This window comes from Psittacula echo, assembly GCF_963264785.1.
Source record: "Psittacula echo genome assembly, chromosome: 4".
Classification (NCBI taxonomy): Eukaryota; Metazoa; Chordata; class Aves; order Psittaciformes; family Psittacidae; genus Psittacula; species Psittacula echo.
This window is the reverse complement of record NC_137738.1, coordinates 52,480,350-52,493,999: the sequence shown is the minus strand read 5'-3', so window position 1 is coordinate 52,493,999 and position 13,650 is coordinate 52,480,350. Positions and strand designations below refer to the sequence as shown.

General features: G+C 42.5%; 1 protein-coding gene across 1 annotated transcript; it reads right to left on the bottom strand.

Annotated features, from left to right (window-relative positions):
* Positions 1-677: 677 nt before the first annotated feature.
* On the bottom strand, positions 678-11,182 carry HDDC2 (HD domain containing 2). Its single transcript, XM_080615615.1, has 6 exons — positions 11,070-11,182; positions 10,395-10,516; positions 9,335-9,437; positions 5,839-5,907; positions 1,996-2,134; positions 678-821 (listed from the first exon to the last, which is right to left on the bottom strand). The coding sequence occupies exons 1-6, from the start codon at positions 11,133-11,135 to the stop codon at positions 727-729; spliced, it is 594 nt and encodes a 197-aa protein (XP_080471741.1). The 5' UTR covers positions 11,136-11,182; the 3' UTR covers positions 678-726.
* Positions 11,183-13,650: the final 2,468 nt, after the last annotated feature.

Below are 13,650 nucleotides of genomic sequence, written 5' to 3'. Positions count from 1 at the left end.
CTCCACAAACTCAAAATATTGCTCCCAACCTTGGCTATCCTGTGATTATCAGATACCTGTGGCAAGAGTCTCTAGAACTGCCCATCTGGGATGAGGGGTGTCAGGAATACTGGCCTTCCAGAAACATCAGCACCATTAACTGATACAACACATGAACAGTGGAAAAACTGCATGAAACAGTAAGCATTGAGAAAATTAATTAATGAGATTACCAGTTTTATCCACCATCACTTCTTAAGGCTTATGCACTCCAAAGAAATCTCACTGCTAAGTCTGACTGTGTCAAGAGAAACACACTTCTAGAGAAACACACTTATTTGTCTTCACTTCTGTGTAGTGCAATGAACAAATATTATCCTATCTGATAGAGATGGAACTTAAATCCAGACATACTGATGAATCACAGAACAGGACTGCCTGTCCCGGTCAGTGCACTACATGAATAGATTAGGTTGCAATCAGCTGATTTTTAAACTTAGCTGAAATTCCCCAGTGCAGAATCTATTCGTAACTAGGACTGCATCAATCTGAGGCTACATGTGGTCTACAACACAAACTCTGACCCAGGAGGTAACTATCCTACCTGCTCCTATCTAAGTGGTCCTGGAATTCTCAACAGTAAATGCATGGAAAAAAATCTGCTGGAAGAATTAGCAATTAGGAGAAAATACAATACATGGAATACAAAACAAAGTATTTATTATAGCTACAGTGTTTAGGAGCACCTCAGGAATGTGAAGGAGATGTAGCAGCTATTTTTTTATTCCTTTCTGTGTTGATCAGAGATACAAGCTGGAGTATTTCAGGGTGAACAAACTTCCCTGCAAAACAGAAGAAAGAGAAAGTTAGTTAAAAATGTTCTAATTTTCCTGTGTGCAAAAGGTTGGCAGTGAAATGTTATCAGTGATGTTGCTTTAGGCTCAGAATAAATATCAAAGTACTCCCAGTTTAATCCAGCTATGGAATGCCTAAGAGTAGTCACAGTCCTTCACCCAAAAACTTATAAAAATACTTTGTGCTCTGTTAAGACCCTTAAGAGCTGAAAAGGGGATGTACTCTGACCAAGACAATCTCATACTGTGTATCCTGCTATAGGAAACCACCCCAGTTACAGGTGCCCTTAGGGCACGTGCTTCAGATTCTACTCAGACACCAGCTCAGTTTAAGTTACTGAATTCTGGTAGGAGGGCAAAGATGTCAATTATAAAATTAAGTACTGCAGCTTTGTTGATGTTGTTCTTTTTTCCCGTCTTCCCTAATCAAATTAATGCATTTTTCAGAGAGGTTATTATTTCTGAGGAGTCACCAAGGTACAAATGGGACTTGTCCCAGACTGTCTGGTGACTACTGTCTGTCCCTAATTTTTTGCCAGGACAGGATGACTTGGAGCCACAGTCCTCTTCTGGTGTTCAACTCCCTTGCTAACACAGTAAAGACTATTTTACCTGTTTTTCCTTTCAACTATCAGTTTATTTTGAGAAGGACAAAAAGCAGTGGATAGAATAAAAAGTGATACGTTTGCACCTAAAACATTTCACTGAGCTGGTTCTCACATGTACCTCATACAGGCCACACAAGACCACAGCTCATGTAGGGATAACAAGTTCTACTTCACTGGTTCATGAAACACTAACAAATTAGAAACAAGCCACTGCCAGTGCATCAGTGAAGCCTGCAGCCTCCGTTATACCCTCTTCTGGTGTTACAGGGAGATCCTTAAATGTATGTGAGTGTAATGAAAGCTGAGCCTCTCTAGGTAAAGAGTGATGTAAAAGGAACTTGGCATAACTGAAATTCAGGTTCAATACCTATATATAAAAGTAAGGTATTTTCATTCTGCATGAAGTTTCCCCAGAAGTGTTTAAGGTACTTGAGCAATAAGTGAAATAATCAGCTCTCAGTTGCTCTGAACATCTATCTGAAAAAAGGCAATTTGTATACTCAATTTACAAAAGAGAAAGAAAAAAACAACCCAAAAAAGCCCAAATGTCATACCAGCAGTTGAATCGTAAAAATCCTGCAGCCTGCCAGGTGTGTTTTCCAGCTCTTCATATTCAAATGCTTGCAGTATCATCTCGCACTGATCCAACTGCTTTACAAACTTGGCTTCTGCAGTACGCTGGTTCTCATATTCCTGAACAGATTTGCAGTTATGAGACAAAAAAATTTGTTGTTCTGAAGCAGAATATTAGAAGCTCTTTATATATCTAGAATCTTCTTCATCAGTACAAGCCACTCCATAAATATTCATGATAGTTAGGTCTTTTAAGATAGTTATTGCTTTTTAAGACTACCATCACCCACTTGCAAAACAGTTGAAATAAGTATGCGTCGAATTTTAATTCAATATAATAGGACTTAAGAACATGATTCTTTTGCATGTCTTAACTAGCATTTTGGCTGAAACAGGGATGATACGAACACAACCTTACACAACATGTAAGTTCAATAATAGGTTCCATTTAACAACAGTTTCATAGAAAGACGTTTTCAGGCCAAGCTAAGGCCATCAATCACCACAGTGTGTACCTATGCATTACCATTACTGGGTTTTAAGACCTGTTTTGCACTTTTCTCCACTACTTGCTGGTTTTGCAAGGAGATTTTCTTTACATTTCTCCTGTCGTTCCTTTTTATCTCTCTGGCCTAATCTGTCTGAGCTGCTTATGTCTTTGTGTCTTTCCTAGAAGACAGGAAGGGGATTTGTTTATGGATTTCCTCCCCTTCAGACTTTAAGTCCTTTAATCTCTCTGCTATCTTTTCCCTCTCTCCAGTCACCATGAGTATGAATATTATGTATTCACATTTCTAGACAACTTGAACAGTTTTGCTGTCATTTGCTTTCTGTGATGGCTGCAGACAGCTCTGCCATTTCATTTTCTCTTTTCTAAATCTACTGCATTTTCTTGATCTCTCATCACCTGGTCTTCTCCTGACTCCCAAAACCAACCACAGGGAAAGGCTTTTTTCTGTGCAGGTTACCATCACCTTGATACCTTCAGCAGGTCTGATGCCATCCATCACCACCACCAATAATCAGACCACAGGCTGATTAACCACCACTAACCACACCAAGCCCATCTGTGCTTTCAGAGCCACCCAACCTACGCCACACAGCCATTCTGCAGGCAAGAGCAGCACAACTGCAGAAGAGCTGTTCCTACTGACCAAAGCACATGGCATCCCTTTCTGCACCTTAAGACAACAACTGTGGTTGCGGGTGTCATGTGGGTGGGGGTGTCATTCACAGTGGGAACGTCCTGGGTTGTAATTTCCAGCACACTCAGATAAGTGTGACTGACTGCTATTAGGAGCCTGTTCTTATGCTTATTGCTTTACACTTGAAAGTCAGAAATCCAGACTTTGATAGCCATGACTAATTCATATACCACCCTATTTGGATTTGAATGATGCTTTACATTTTCAGTTACATTTTGATCATTTTTCCAGTAGTCAATTTCATTTCTACATTTTAAACTCCTTTTCCTCTTTTCAGTCTCAGCTTTGCCTTATCTTTAAATTTTGTTTAAATACTACTACTTATTTTCTTAAAACTATTTATAATTCTTTTTTTGGCTACCAAAAAGAAAAAAAACTCTTCGCACCACTACAAAGGAGAACTTTAGGAAAAAAACTATGGCTGTTTGCCTATAAAGGTCTATCCCACCTTCAGCAATTAATTGGGAGTATCAATCTGTTATCAACCTCTTTGTGCCATACAACCCACCAGACCTTCTTCATGCCTCAGCTCACAATAACCTCAAGAAACAGCAGCTATTATATGTGCTACTGTGCAGTGCTGAAATAAACACTTACTGTTTCCTCCCTGCAGGTGTTTAAGAGGGCGAAATAACAGCAAGCTTTGGAAAAACAGCAACTGGCCCCTCTAACATCACAGTCTGTCTTTTAAAAAAAATCACTCCTGTGCTTTTGCTTTTGAACATAAAAAAGCAAGACACAGCTGAAACGTGCCCATTCTTTTTCTTTAATGTTTTTTTAAAAAAAAAAAATTCTGGATTTATTTATAAAGTGACTGACACCTTTCTATCCTCCAGCAGGCCTGCAGAGGGCCCGTCAATCCAGTCCAAAGCAATAGACCTTGTAAGGCTGAAAGGGAAAGAGGGGCAGAGACAAAGCTGAAAGGGAAACAGGCACAGAGACTAGTGCAGAGCAGTGCAGGAGCTTGCTAAGAGTGTCAGCAGATCCTGTCTCAGCCACTGTTCAGCTCTGGGCCGTAACTTCCTCCACTCATAAAAAGAAATCAGAGGGAAATGCCTGTGGCCAGCTGAGAGCAGAGTATCAACACCAACTGATCAGAGGCTTCTGTTTTCTGCATTTTTCAATTCCTTTTTCTTTTAATAAGCATCTAGTTGTTCCACTTAAAATAAGAGCAGAGGGACTATATGTGAATAATAGATTTTTAGGTTACACTTCCTGCTCTATGGGTTACAATCATACTACTGCATTAGAGACTCAATGCCAACAAATGATCCTGAAGGTAGAAACAAAGAACAAATTACCAAAAGCATGCATATGTTAACTTATGGTTAATGAGAATGATAAAAAGCTAACATGCTGAAGAACTAACTGCATACTGAACCAGCTCTATACAATCAGAGGAGTAGAGTGGGGCAAAGGAAAATAACATAGGCAAAAAAAAATAAATAAAAGAAATCCTGCAGGACTAATCTTATCAAAACCTCATTTTCCTCAATTACAACAGCTTCCCAAAGGAGAAGAAACCAGTACTCACTAAACAAATGCACACACATTATTTCCCAGATCTGGTTATGCTGACTTGCTCCCTCCCTACACCTTGAATGGCAACACTGAAAACCCATCCCCATTGCCAGTTTCACCACAACTAGAAAGAGAAGAAACACACCCCAACAAACAGAGTGTTGTAACAAAAGGCAGAAATTGGCTGCAAATATCTAAAATTTAATAACAGTCAAAGTGAAAAACTAACAGTATCAGTATAAAATACAGTTTCAGGTCACAGAGTTCAAGAAACATACAATGCTTTGTTTGCAACAACATGTGAACAAGAAACCATAGATACATTTGTCCTCACACAACTGTATGGCAGGACAAGACTAAGCACAGTAATTACCATCTTGAATTGTCTGGAAATAATCTAATCATCCCTGGTTTTCAAGTGTAAAGATCCTAATTAACAGCATGAGTTCAAATCAAAAAGTTAAATCACCCTCAAGTACAGAAGATACTTTCTAGAACAAACAAAAGGTACAGCGAGTAACTGGTGCTGTTTGTAGAAAAGGACTCTTCTGAGTAGGTACACCTCAGTTAAGTTTAAACTAGAAACTACTACTGAAAATTTTAGCCTAATGAGCTGCATAATAAAGAAATGGAAGACACATATTCTTTGCATAAAAGCAGAAAATACTCCATAACATCATCAACCCCCATTATTTTTTCTGTATTAAAAGATTATGAGCTACAAATGGCCAGATGTGAACAAGAGAGATACTGTAGTAAGAAAACAGATTTATATTCAAGGGGGCTGAATGTAGAGGACAAAACCTTCCTTCTGTTGTACAAAGTCTTGGACAGGTTAACCACCTTAGACCACGACACAGGTCCATCTGGAACTTTGCAAAGCCAAAGGCAGAACCTGGTTATTTTACCAAAGTTTGGGATTTCTGTTTCAAGAGGATTCCAAAGTGACCCTGACTCATACCATTAGCTTTACCTCCCAAGCAAATGAATCTATGTTGGTTGAGGTCAAAATAAGAGATGACACCGTTTCAGAAGCGAACAAGAAAAGGACAAGGAGTCACTTCACTTTAGCAAAGGGTTAAAAGAACGCAAACTTACTTCCCAGAGTTCATAGATTTCTTTCCTGAGCTCCTCTGATAGAAGCTGGGTCAGTTGTTGCATAGCTGCCTGAAAAAAAAAAAAAAAAAAGCTATTTCTATTTACCCATTTTCTGAGCAACCATATCATTCTCCCCCCCCCAGAGAATTAACTACTTGTTACTAAGTTTGTAGAAACATACACTGTACAGTATATTATTGTATTTGGCTCCCATGGCCAGGTTTTGGTAGAGTGGGGGATACAGGGAAAGCTTCTGTAAGAAGCTGCTAGAAGCTTCCCCTCTGTCCAACAGAGCCAATGCCAGACACCTCCAAGATGGACCCACTGCTGGCCAAGGCAAGGCCAAGCCCAAAAGCTTTATCCCCTTGGGATAACATATTTAAAAGGAGGAAAAGTTACTCTGCACAAACAACTGTAGCTGGGAAAAGGAGTGAGAATATGTGAGAGAAACAGCTCAGCAGACCCCAAGGTCAGTGCAGAAGGAGGGCAGAAGATGCTCCAGGCAACAGAGCAGAGGTTCCTTTGCAGTCTGTGGTGCAGACCATGGTGAGGCAGGCTGTGCCCCTGCAGCCCATGTTGGTCCAGGGTGGAGCACACATCCTGCAGCCTGTAGAGGCCCTACACTGGAGCAGACGGATGCTCGAAGGAGGCTGTGACCCTGTGGGAAGCTCCCACTGGAGGAGGCTCCTGGCAGGACCCCTTGGAGGGAGGAGCCCATGCTGGAGCAGGTTTTGGGTCAGGATTTGTAACCCCATGAGAGACCCACAATGGAGCAGTCTGTTCCTGAAGGGCTGCACCCCATGGAATGGACCCATGCTGGAGCAGTGCATGAAGAACTGCAGCCCATGAGAGAAACTCACATTGGAGAGCCTCCTGCAATCAGTCAAGCGGAGAAGGCAGAGAATTCAGGAGTAAAGTTAAGCCTGAGAAAAAAGGACACGGTGGGGGGAGACAAGGTGTTTTAAGATTTGGTTTTGTTACTCATTTTCCTACTCTGATTCGATTGGTAATAAATTCATTTCTCCAGTTGAGTCAGTTTTGCTCATGATGGTAACTGTTGAGTGACTTCTTCCTGTCCTTATCTTGCCCATGAGCCTTTTGTTGCATTCTCTCTGCCCTATCCAGCTGAGGAGGGGAGTGATACAGCAATCCTGGTGGGTACCTGGTGTCCAGCCAGGGTCAGCCCACCACGATTATTCTGAAGTGCAGATGTATACAAACTCGCCAAAGAAACAGTAAGACCACTCAGTGAAGAATCTTTTCTGGGAGCCGCTTAAGTAAGTTGTTAGACAGATAGTCTACAACACAACAAAAAGCCTGAATCTGTGTCCAGTATCTTCAAGAATCCAGAAAAAAGCCCAAAGCAAGGCAGGCAAGCTAGGGAACTGCTGTCAATTACCAGCTCTGCCTCCCAGATTTAACTAGTGGATGCAACATTTGAACTCAATAGGTTACAGCTGCAGTATTGACAAGCAACCGCCCCCTCTCAGTCAAGTAGCACATTTCCACTAGCAGGAACAGCTACTGATTCTCAGGCAATGCAATATAAGCCTTTAAAAACTCCCCCAGTTTCGAAAAATAGGGGGGAAAAAAAAATCCACTTAATAGCCTACAGCAACAAAACACAGCGCTCCTAGACTGAGACACCATTTGTTCAACAACAAAAATCCTGGTACAAGGTCTAACAGTATCAAACCGATGGTATCAGCAAGCAGAAACTGTTCATGCTCTTCATGCTCCCCAGCTGATCAGTCTCACTTCTGTGATATTTCTACTCTTTTCCTATTAAGAGCTGCTTCTGAAACAATCAACATCACAGGCAAGACAGAGGTTTTGTGGCACAGTTAGTTCTCCACTTCAAATATAAGGTATAGTTTCACAATATAGCTGAACTGAATCAGCTGCTCCCCACTACTGAAGCATCAAGGTCTTGTTACTTTCCACCTCCTTCCAGCTCTGGAGCTCATCAGGGTTCAAGGTTATCAGGCCAAAATGATTCTTCAAGTTCATTTTCTGCTGCCTTAGCCTTGGTGAGATTAGCTGATTAAACTTACCGCATGAGCGGCAAACTTCATAACCAGCTCAATGTCAGCTGTAGAGCCAAGGGGAAAAAAGGAGAACTCTGCAGAAAAAGCAGCATACTAATAATTCAGCTCAAGCCCCCTCATGAAATGGTTACCTTTGGTAAATACCAAAGTATTTCACAGTCAGCCTAAATGTTGAATACTTGACCATCCTTCCCACAGAATCAACAGCAAAGTCCTCACTGAGTGAAATGGGAGCAGAAGGAGCTGTGAATAGTTAAGGAAACTTCTTAAACATACTTAGGCATCAAAATCTCTTTTTTACTGCCTCAACACAAGTGAGAATTACCTCTAGGCAAAGTTGAAGCTTGATCTTCAGTGACAAAACAAGCCTTGGGGGCTTCCAGAAAAGAGGGGTTATTTTGTTTGTTTGTTTAGTGTCAGAACACAACAGGAAATAAATTGGAGGGGAAAAAAACCAAAAAAAGCCCAAACCAAAACTGCAGTCAGCAAAGACAGTACTTCAAGGATACTGAATACCCCTTTGATCTTTAATTTCCAATTTCATAGCAAGTAGGTTACTCTTGGAGTTCATCATAGGCTCCCCAACCCCAGGTTTTAAACAGATAAGGCAGAAGAAGCCTGTCCAAGGACCAGGCTCCCTGAGGCTGAGGGATGTCTTCAGGCAGCTGCTCACAGGCCAGGTGAAAGCAGCAGCAGGCACCCTCGCAGCTTCAGGGGTGCCACCCCTGCCGTCCTCTGGCAAGCAGAGGAGAGGTAAAGTAAAAGAGAAGTGGTGGTGGTGAAATAATAATTGCAGCATCTTTTACACCCTTTGCAGAGCTAATTGGAGCCTCTAGTTTCAGAGGCATCACGTTGCCCTCTAGCGGCGGCTAGAGGAGCAGTTTACATTTTCTTTAAGTAACACAACAAACCAGAAATGACAAACCAACGTTGTATATGTGTTTGGATATGTACAAAGGCAAACATACAATAACTCCAGGCATGCTGCACAAAAAGCCTCGTGACAAAAAAAAAAAAAAAAAAAAAGACACCTGTGTCTGGAGTCCTGTACAAATGGTTTAAATAAAGCCCCTGTCACACATGATCTGGCACCATGCAAATGATCCACCACAAATTGCCATCCACATTCCTCAGTGCACCTACTCCCTGCTCCGTACCTTTTGGTAAGGCTGGTCAATATGACTAATTCAGGTTATCAAAAATCCAGCCAACTCAGGAATAAATGGCTGACATGAAGATTAGTTCAAAAGTTCTGCTTCCTTAACTTTGTACTTGGTGACAATACCCATACAAGAATCACAATGAGTTGAAAACTTTGGTTGTCTGTGGCACACTTGTCTAGTGCCAGTGACAGTATTATGTTGCTTAGAAGATCCTTTCACTACCACCAGAACATTAACAACACGCAGAACACTTCGCAGATGTAGCTTCACAACTTATGCGCATACCTCTTCTCTCCTGTGTTTCTCCTCCTTTGAGATATTATCTGCAGGAGCAATGTCTCCAACAATGCATTCAGCCATATCGTGGACCAAAGCTAATCGTATGCATCTGGCAAGAAGCAAAGACAGAATAATCAGGTTTTCAGCACTTGAAGTTACATCTTGTTATTCATTAAGCTAAGAGACTACATAATTTATCCCCTTCAAATATTTCACAGGTTATTTGTGATTTGTGGGTCTTTTGTAGAGGTTGTTTTGGGTTTTTTTAAACTTTACATAACGTTTTTAATTTCTTTTCTACAAGAGTTTCCATCTAGACATGATTGTAATTCCTCATTTCTAGCTACTGCTGCTTGTAAGTGCAGATTTAAACATAAATACCCTTTGTACGAGAGCACAGCATTCAAAAGCAATGTACTTAGCTTCTGCATGTCTGGCTTTCAGAGATGTTATGAAGATTAACTACATTACATTCTTCATATTATTCCTGCAACATGTAGAAGGTGATCTGATTGGAGTCATCCTGAATTCAGTATGAAATCTGACACTCACAGCTCTGTAGCTACTCCAAGTGTGCAGCAGAATACTCACAACAGCATTCAGTTCAGCTTCAGGAGGGACAAAATAACTGTGATCCCATACTAGACTTGCCAACTCATTCGACAATGACTACTCTCTGCTATGCTAGATGATTGCTCAGGCTTCTTACTGCTGTTAAAATCCACACAACATACAGCTTTACCTTTGCTGTCTACTCCTTCAAGCTGTGGTTTAACTGAGTGTCTTCAGCTCGCTTACTTACAGCTTGAGAGAACGCCAGCCCAGAGCCTTTGCACTAAAACTTGTATCAGCATAGCAGCTTGGCAATAAGTTTTTAGCCTCTTTCAGCGTTCCAGATAAACAGCACCCTTTTCAACGGACAGAGGAAAGAGAAGAGGGGAAAGGATTTTAAACTCCTTCAGTATAGTCTAAAAGCCCTTCCTCAGGATGAAGCTATTTTTAGCATTCTGGTTGCAGCTTGTCCACAATGTTAACATGTGGCCACAATAACCAGAGGCAATCTCACCTGTCCTTGTTAAGGCTTTTGTCTTCAGTCACCAAAGCCATCATCGCCATTCTGTACATATGATCGGATACACTCTCTGGCTTTGCCACGTTCCTATACACCCATCCCGTCCGTGGTACTCTCTGCATAAGGAGAGTGTCACAGCAACATGAACGTTAAAACTCAGGTTCTGGTTATCTCACCTCAGAGGCATCAGCAGAAGTCTTACCCCACCATAACCTCCATGCCCCAGCGAGCTCTGCCTTCCGGGAAACACCTGCCCAAGGATCGGGCTCCCCCGAGGCTGTGAGGGGACGCCTTTACACAGCCGCCCACAGGCGAGGCAAAAGCATCAGCACTACCGGCAGCAGCAGCAGACGCTCTCCTCAGCCTCACGGCGATCCCCCGAGGCGCCGGGCCACCCCTGCCCTCCTCAGGCCGGCGCCCACGCCTCCCGCGGCAGCCCTAGCATGGGGGCCGGCCACCCCCGCTTCGCAGGCGGCGCTGCAGGCCGCCACGCCCGCCACCCGCACCCCGAAGGCCCCGGCTCTCCGCCGGCCGCACCGCTACCAGGCGCCGAAGGCCGCGCGCCACCGACCACCCGTGCCGCCGCTCCCACCCCGGTGACCGCTGGGGAAACCCGCCCCGCCCCGCGGACAGCTACCGCAGCGATCGGTCCTGAGGCCCCGCGCTCACCTTGAGCTGCCCCAGCAGCCGCAGGAAGGGCAGCAGGCCGCCGCCGCCGCTCGCCCCCGCCGCCATGCAGCCACTACCACGGCCCGCTCCTCCCCCGGCCGGCCGGCAGCTCTGGGCGGTGCCGGGGAACGGAAGGGAAAGGAGTGACGGGACGGGCGGGGTGTAGATCTGCGCGCCACCAGCTAAAGATTCCTCTGGCTGTTGGAGGAAAGGGTGTTTATAGGTGCCAGGTGCGTGGAGGAACCATGTTCCCAGCGCTCTGGCTCCTCAGGGATAAGTAATGCTGTAGTAAGAGTGGCTTGGACTGTTATCGTAATGAAGACAAGCATCAAGAGAAGCCAGGAGAAGGAGAATGGGGAAAAAAAAGAAGGGAAAGGAAAGGTGGAAAAGTGAAAGGAAAGTGAAGGAGGAGGGCAGGGCTGGGTAAGGAAGTAGTGTGTCCTCTTCTGGGGTGCAGAAGAAAAGGGGGAGAAGTCACTAGTGTGAGGGACAGGAAGGAGGTCAGATAGGCAGGAATAGCTCGTACTTTAGTCAAAACTGATCATATCCACGGCCTTTAGAATACTTAAAAAAACCCAAACAAACCCAACAATGATAAATAGTTCAAGCTCACATAATTATTCAGAGATGAGGCGTTAAGTTATTGGAGTTGCTGCACTCAGGGTTTTAAATTAGTTTGGACTCTGGCTACAGCCATCTCCATCACTTTTACAAGCGGAATAAGTAACACACTGAATTACTTTACAGTCGGTGGATTTTCAAAATGCATTGCTTTTCTTTGCTGTTTTTATATTGGTAATAGCAGATTGATGAAACCTTTGTGTTCAGGAAAGAACATCTGCAGTTTGGCAGATACCAGCAGATGGCAGAGTATTTTTATTTTTGCTCGTGCATACTCAGACATGCTCCCAAATTAATAATAAAGCCCATACACCATTTTGGTGACCATTTTAAGGCCATCTTCCTGCAGTAAACAAGAATCATAGACTAGGAAGGTCATCAAGTTTACATTTGTGCACAATCATGAACAGATTGGTTGGAAAGGACCTCTGGGTGTTGCGCAGTCCAGCCTCCCTGCTGAAAGTAAATCACATCTGTTGCAGTTTTGTCTGCACAGCTCTTGCAACCATCCGAAATAAAAATCTCATAGTTTATCCAGGTTAGCAACCTTCCAAGTAAATAATTTGTTTCATAGCATCCTCTTTGGACCTCCTGAGCCACTTCTGCCCATGGTTTTCTATTGTGTTGCTTGCCACTACCAGGGAGATTTTAGCTCTGTTCTATTTGTAAACTCCCTTCGAGTAGCTGTAGGCAGTTGTTATGTGACCCCTTACAGTGCATCTAACAGCCAGCTCCTTCATGCCATATTTCCTCAGTTCGTGAGTGAAAGTGCTATGGGAAATTATTTCAAAAGCTGTACTGAAGTCAGGATCTGTTGTGTCTGCTTCTCCCTCGTTGTCCGAATAGCCAGCACTTTCATTGTAGAATGCAATCAGGTTAGCCAAGTGTGATTTATCCTTCATAAATCCATGCCAGCTGTTCTTGATTGCTTTCTTGTCCTTTACAGGTCTCTTTCTAAAAGAGCTTCACCAGCTTTCTGTATCTTGCAATCTCTGTGGCTGCAGGCTAAATCTTTCTGGTTTTCTGAATGGCAGTCGAATATCTTCTGAATTCAGACGATCATGAAAGTAAGAGTAATTTAATAATTTGAATTTAAGTAAGATGCTGTATCTAGTTCAGGAATGCTGTTTTTAAGGCTAGCTGATAACAGATGCTTTGTCTTTTGACCCTTCTTGAATCTCTTCAGTATACGTGTTTAGTATTCATAGCCCATTAAATCAGCTCGCTTTTGCAAATTCTTTAATTATTCTTTAATGTGGATGAGTCATGTACAACGTATGTGAGGAGGCATGATTTTCAATTTTATTGTGTGACAACTTCTTTGCCACTGGTGCCCTTTAGATATGTTTCTAGAACATCTAGTTTCTTAGTCCTTAAGATATGTTTCTTTTATGACATTAATGATGCTGGGCTCACAGGCCCTGACCTTGGGCATCTGTTTAGTTTAGAGACTGCTATCAGAAGCAGCACACCCTCAGATTGCTTTTATAATGCACTTAATATCTCTGCTTCATTTGAATACTTTGGAGCTGTGAATTTGCTTGATACCTGAGGTTTCCCATGGTGTTCAGAAGAACAGAAAACTGCTGGGTAACAGGATGGTAACAGCATCATGTAGCATTGTGGTGGAGAGTAATTTCTCAGGTATCAGCTGTACATAATGTCTTGGTTTGTTTTTTTCATCACAAATATCTTTAAAAGTGTACACAAACATACGTACCATTTTTGTGGGATAAAATGTACATGAAATACACATGTAAATAATCCAACCGCTGTAATTATTTGGTATTTGTATTTATGTAACTTTTGACTGTATGTAAATTTTGTCATATTTGCAATATTTTGTAATACAAGTATTTGTGGTTTTAAATGTATTTTTGCAATATTTATGTAGTGGTGGGTTTGTAAATTTTGTAGTATTTGTATGTAGCTGATTCTTCTGCATGCACTGTGTATGCTA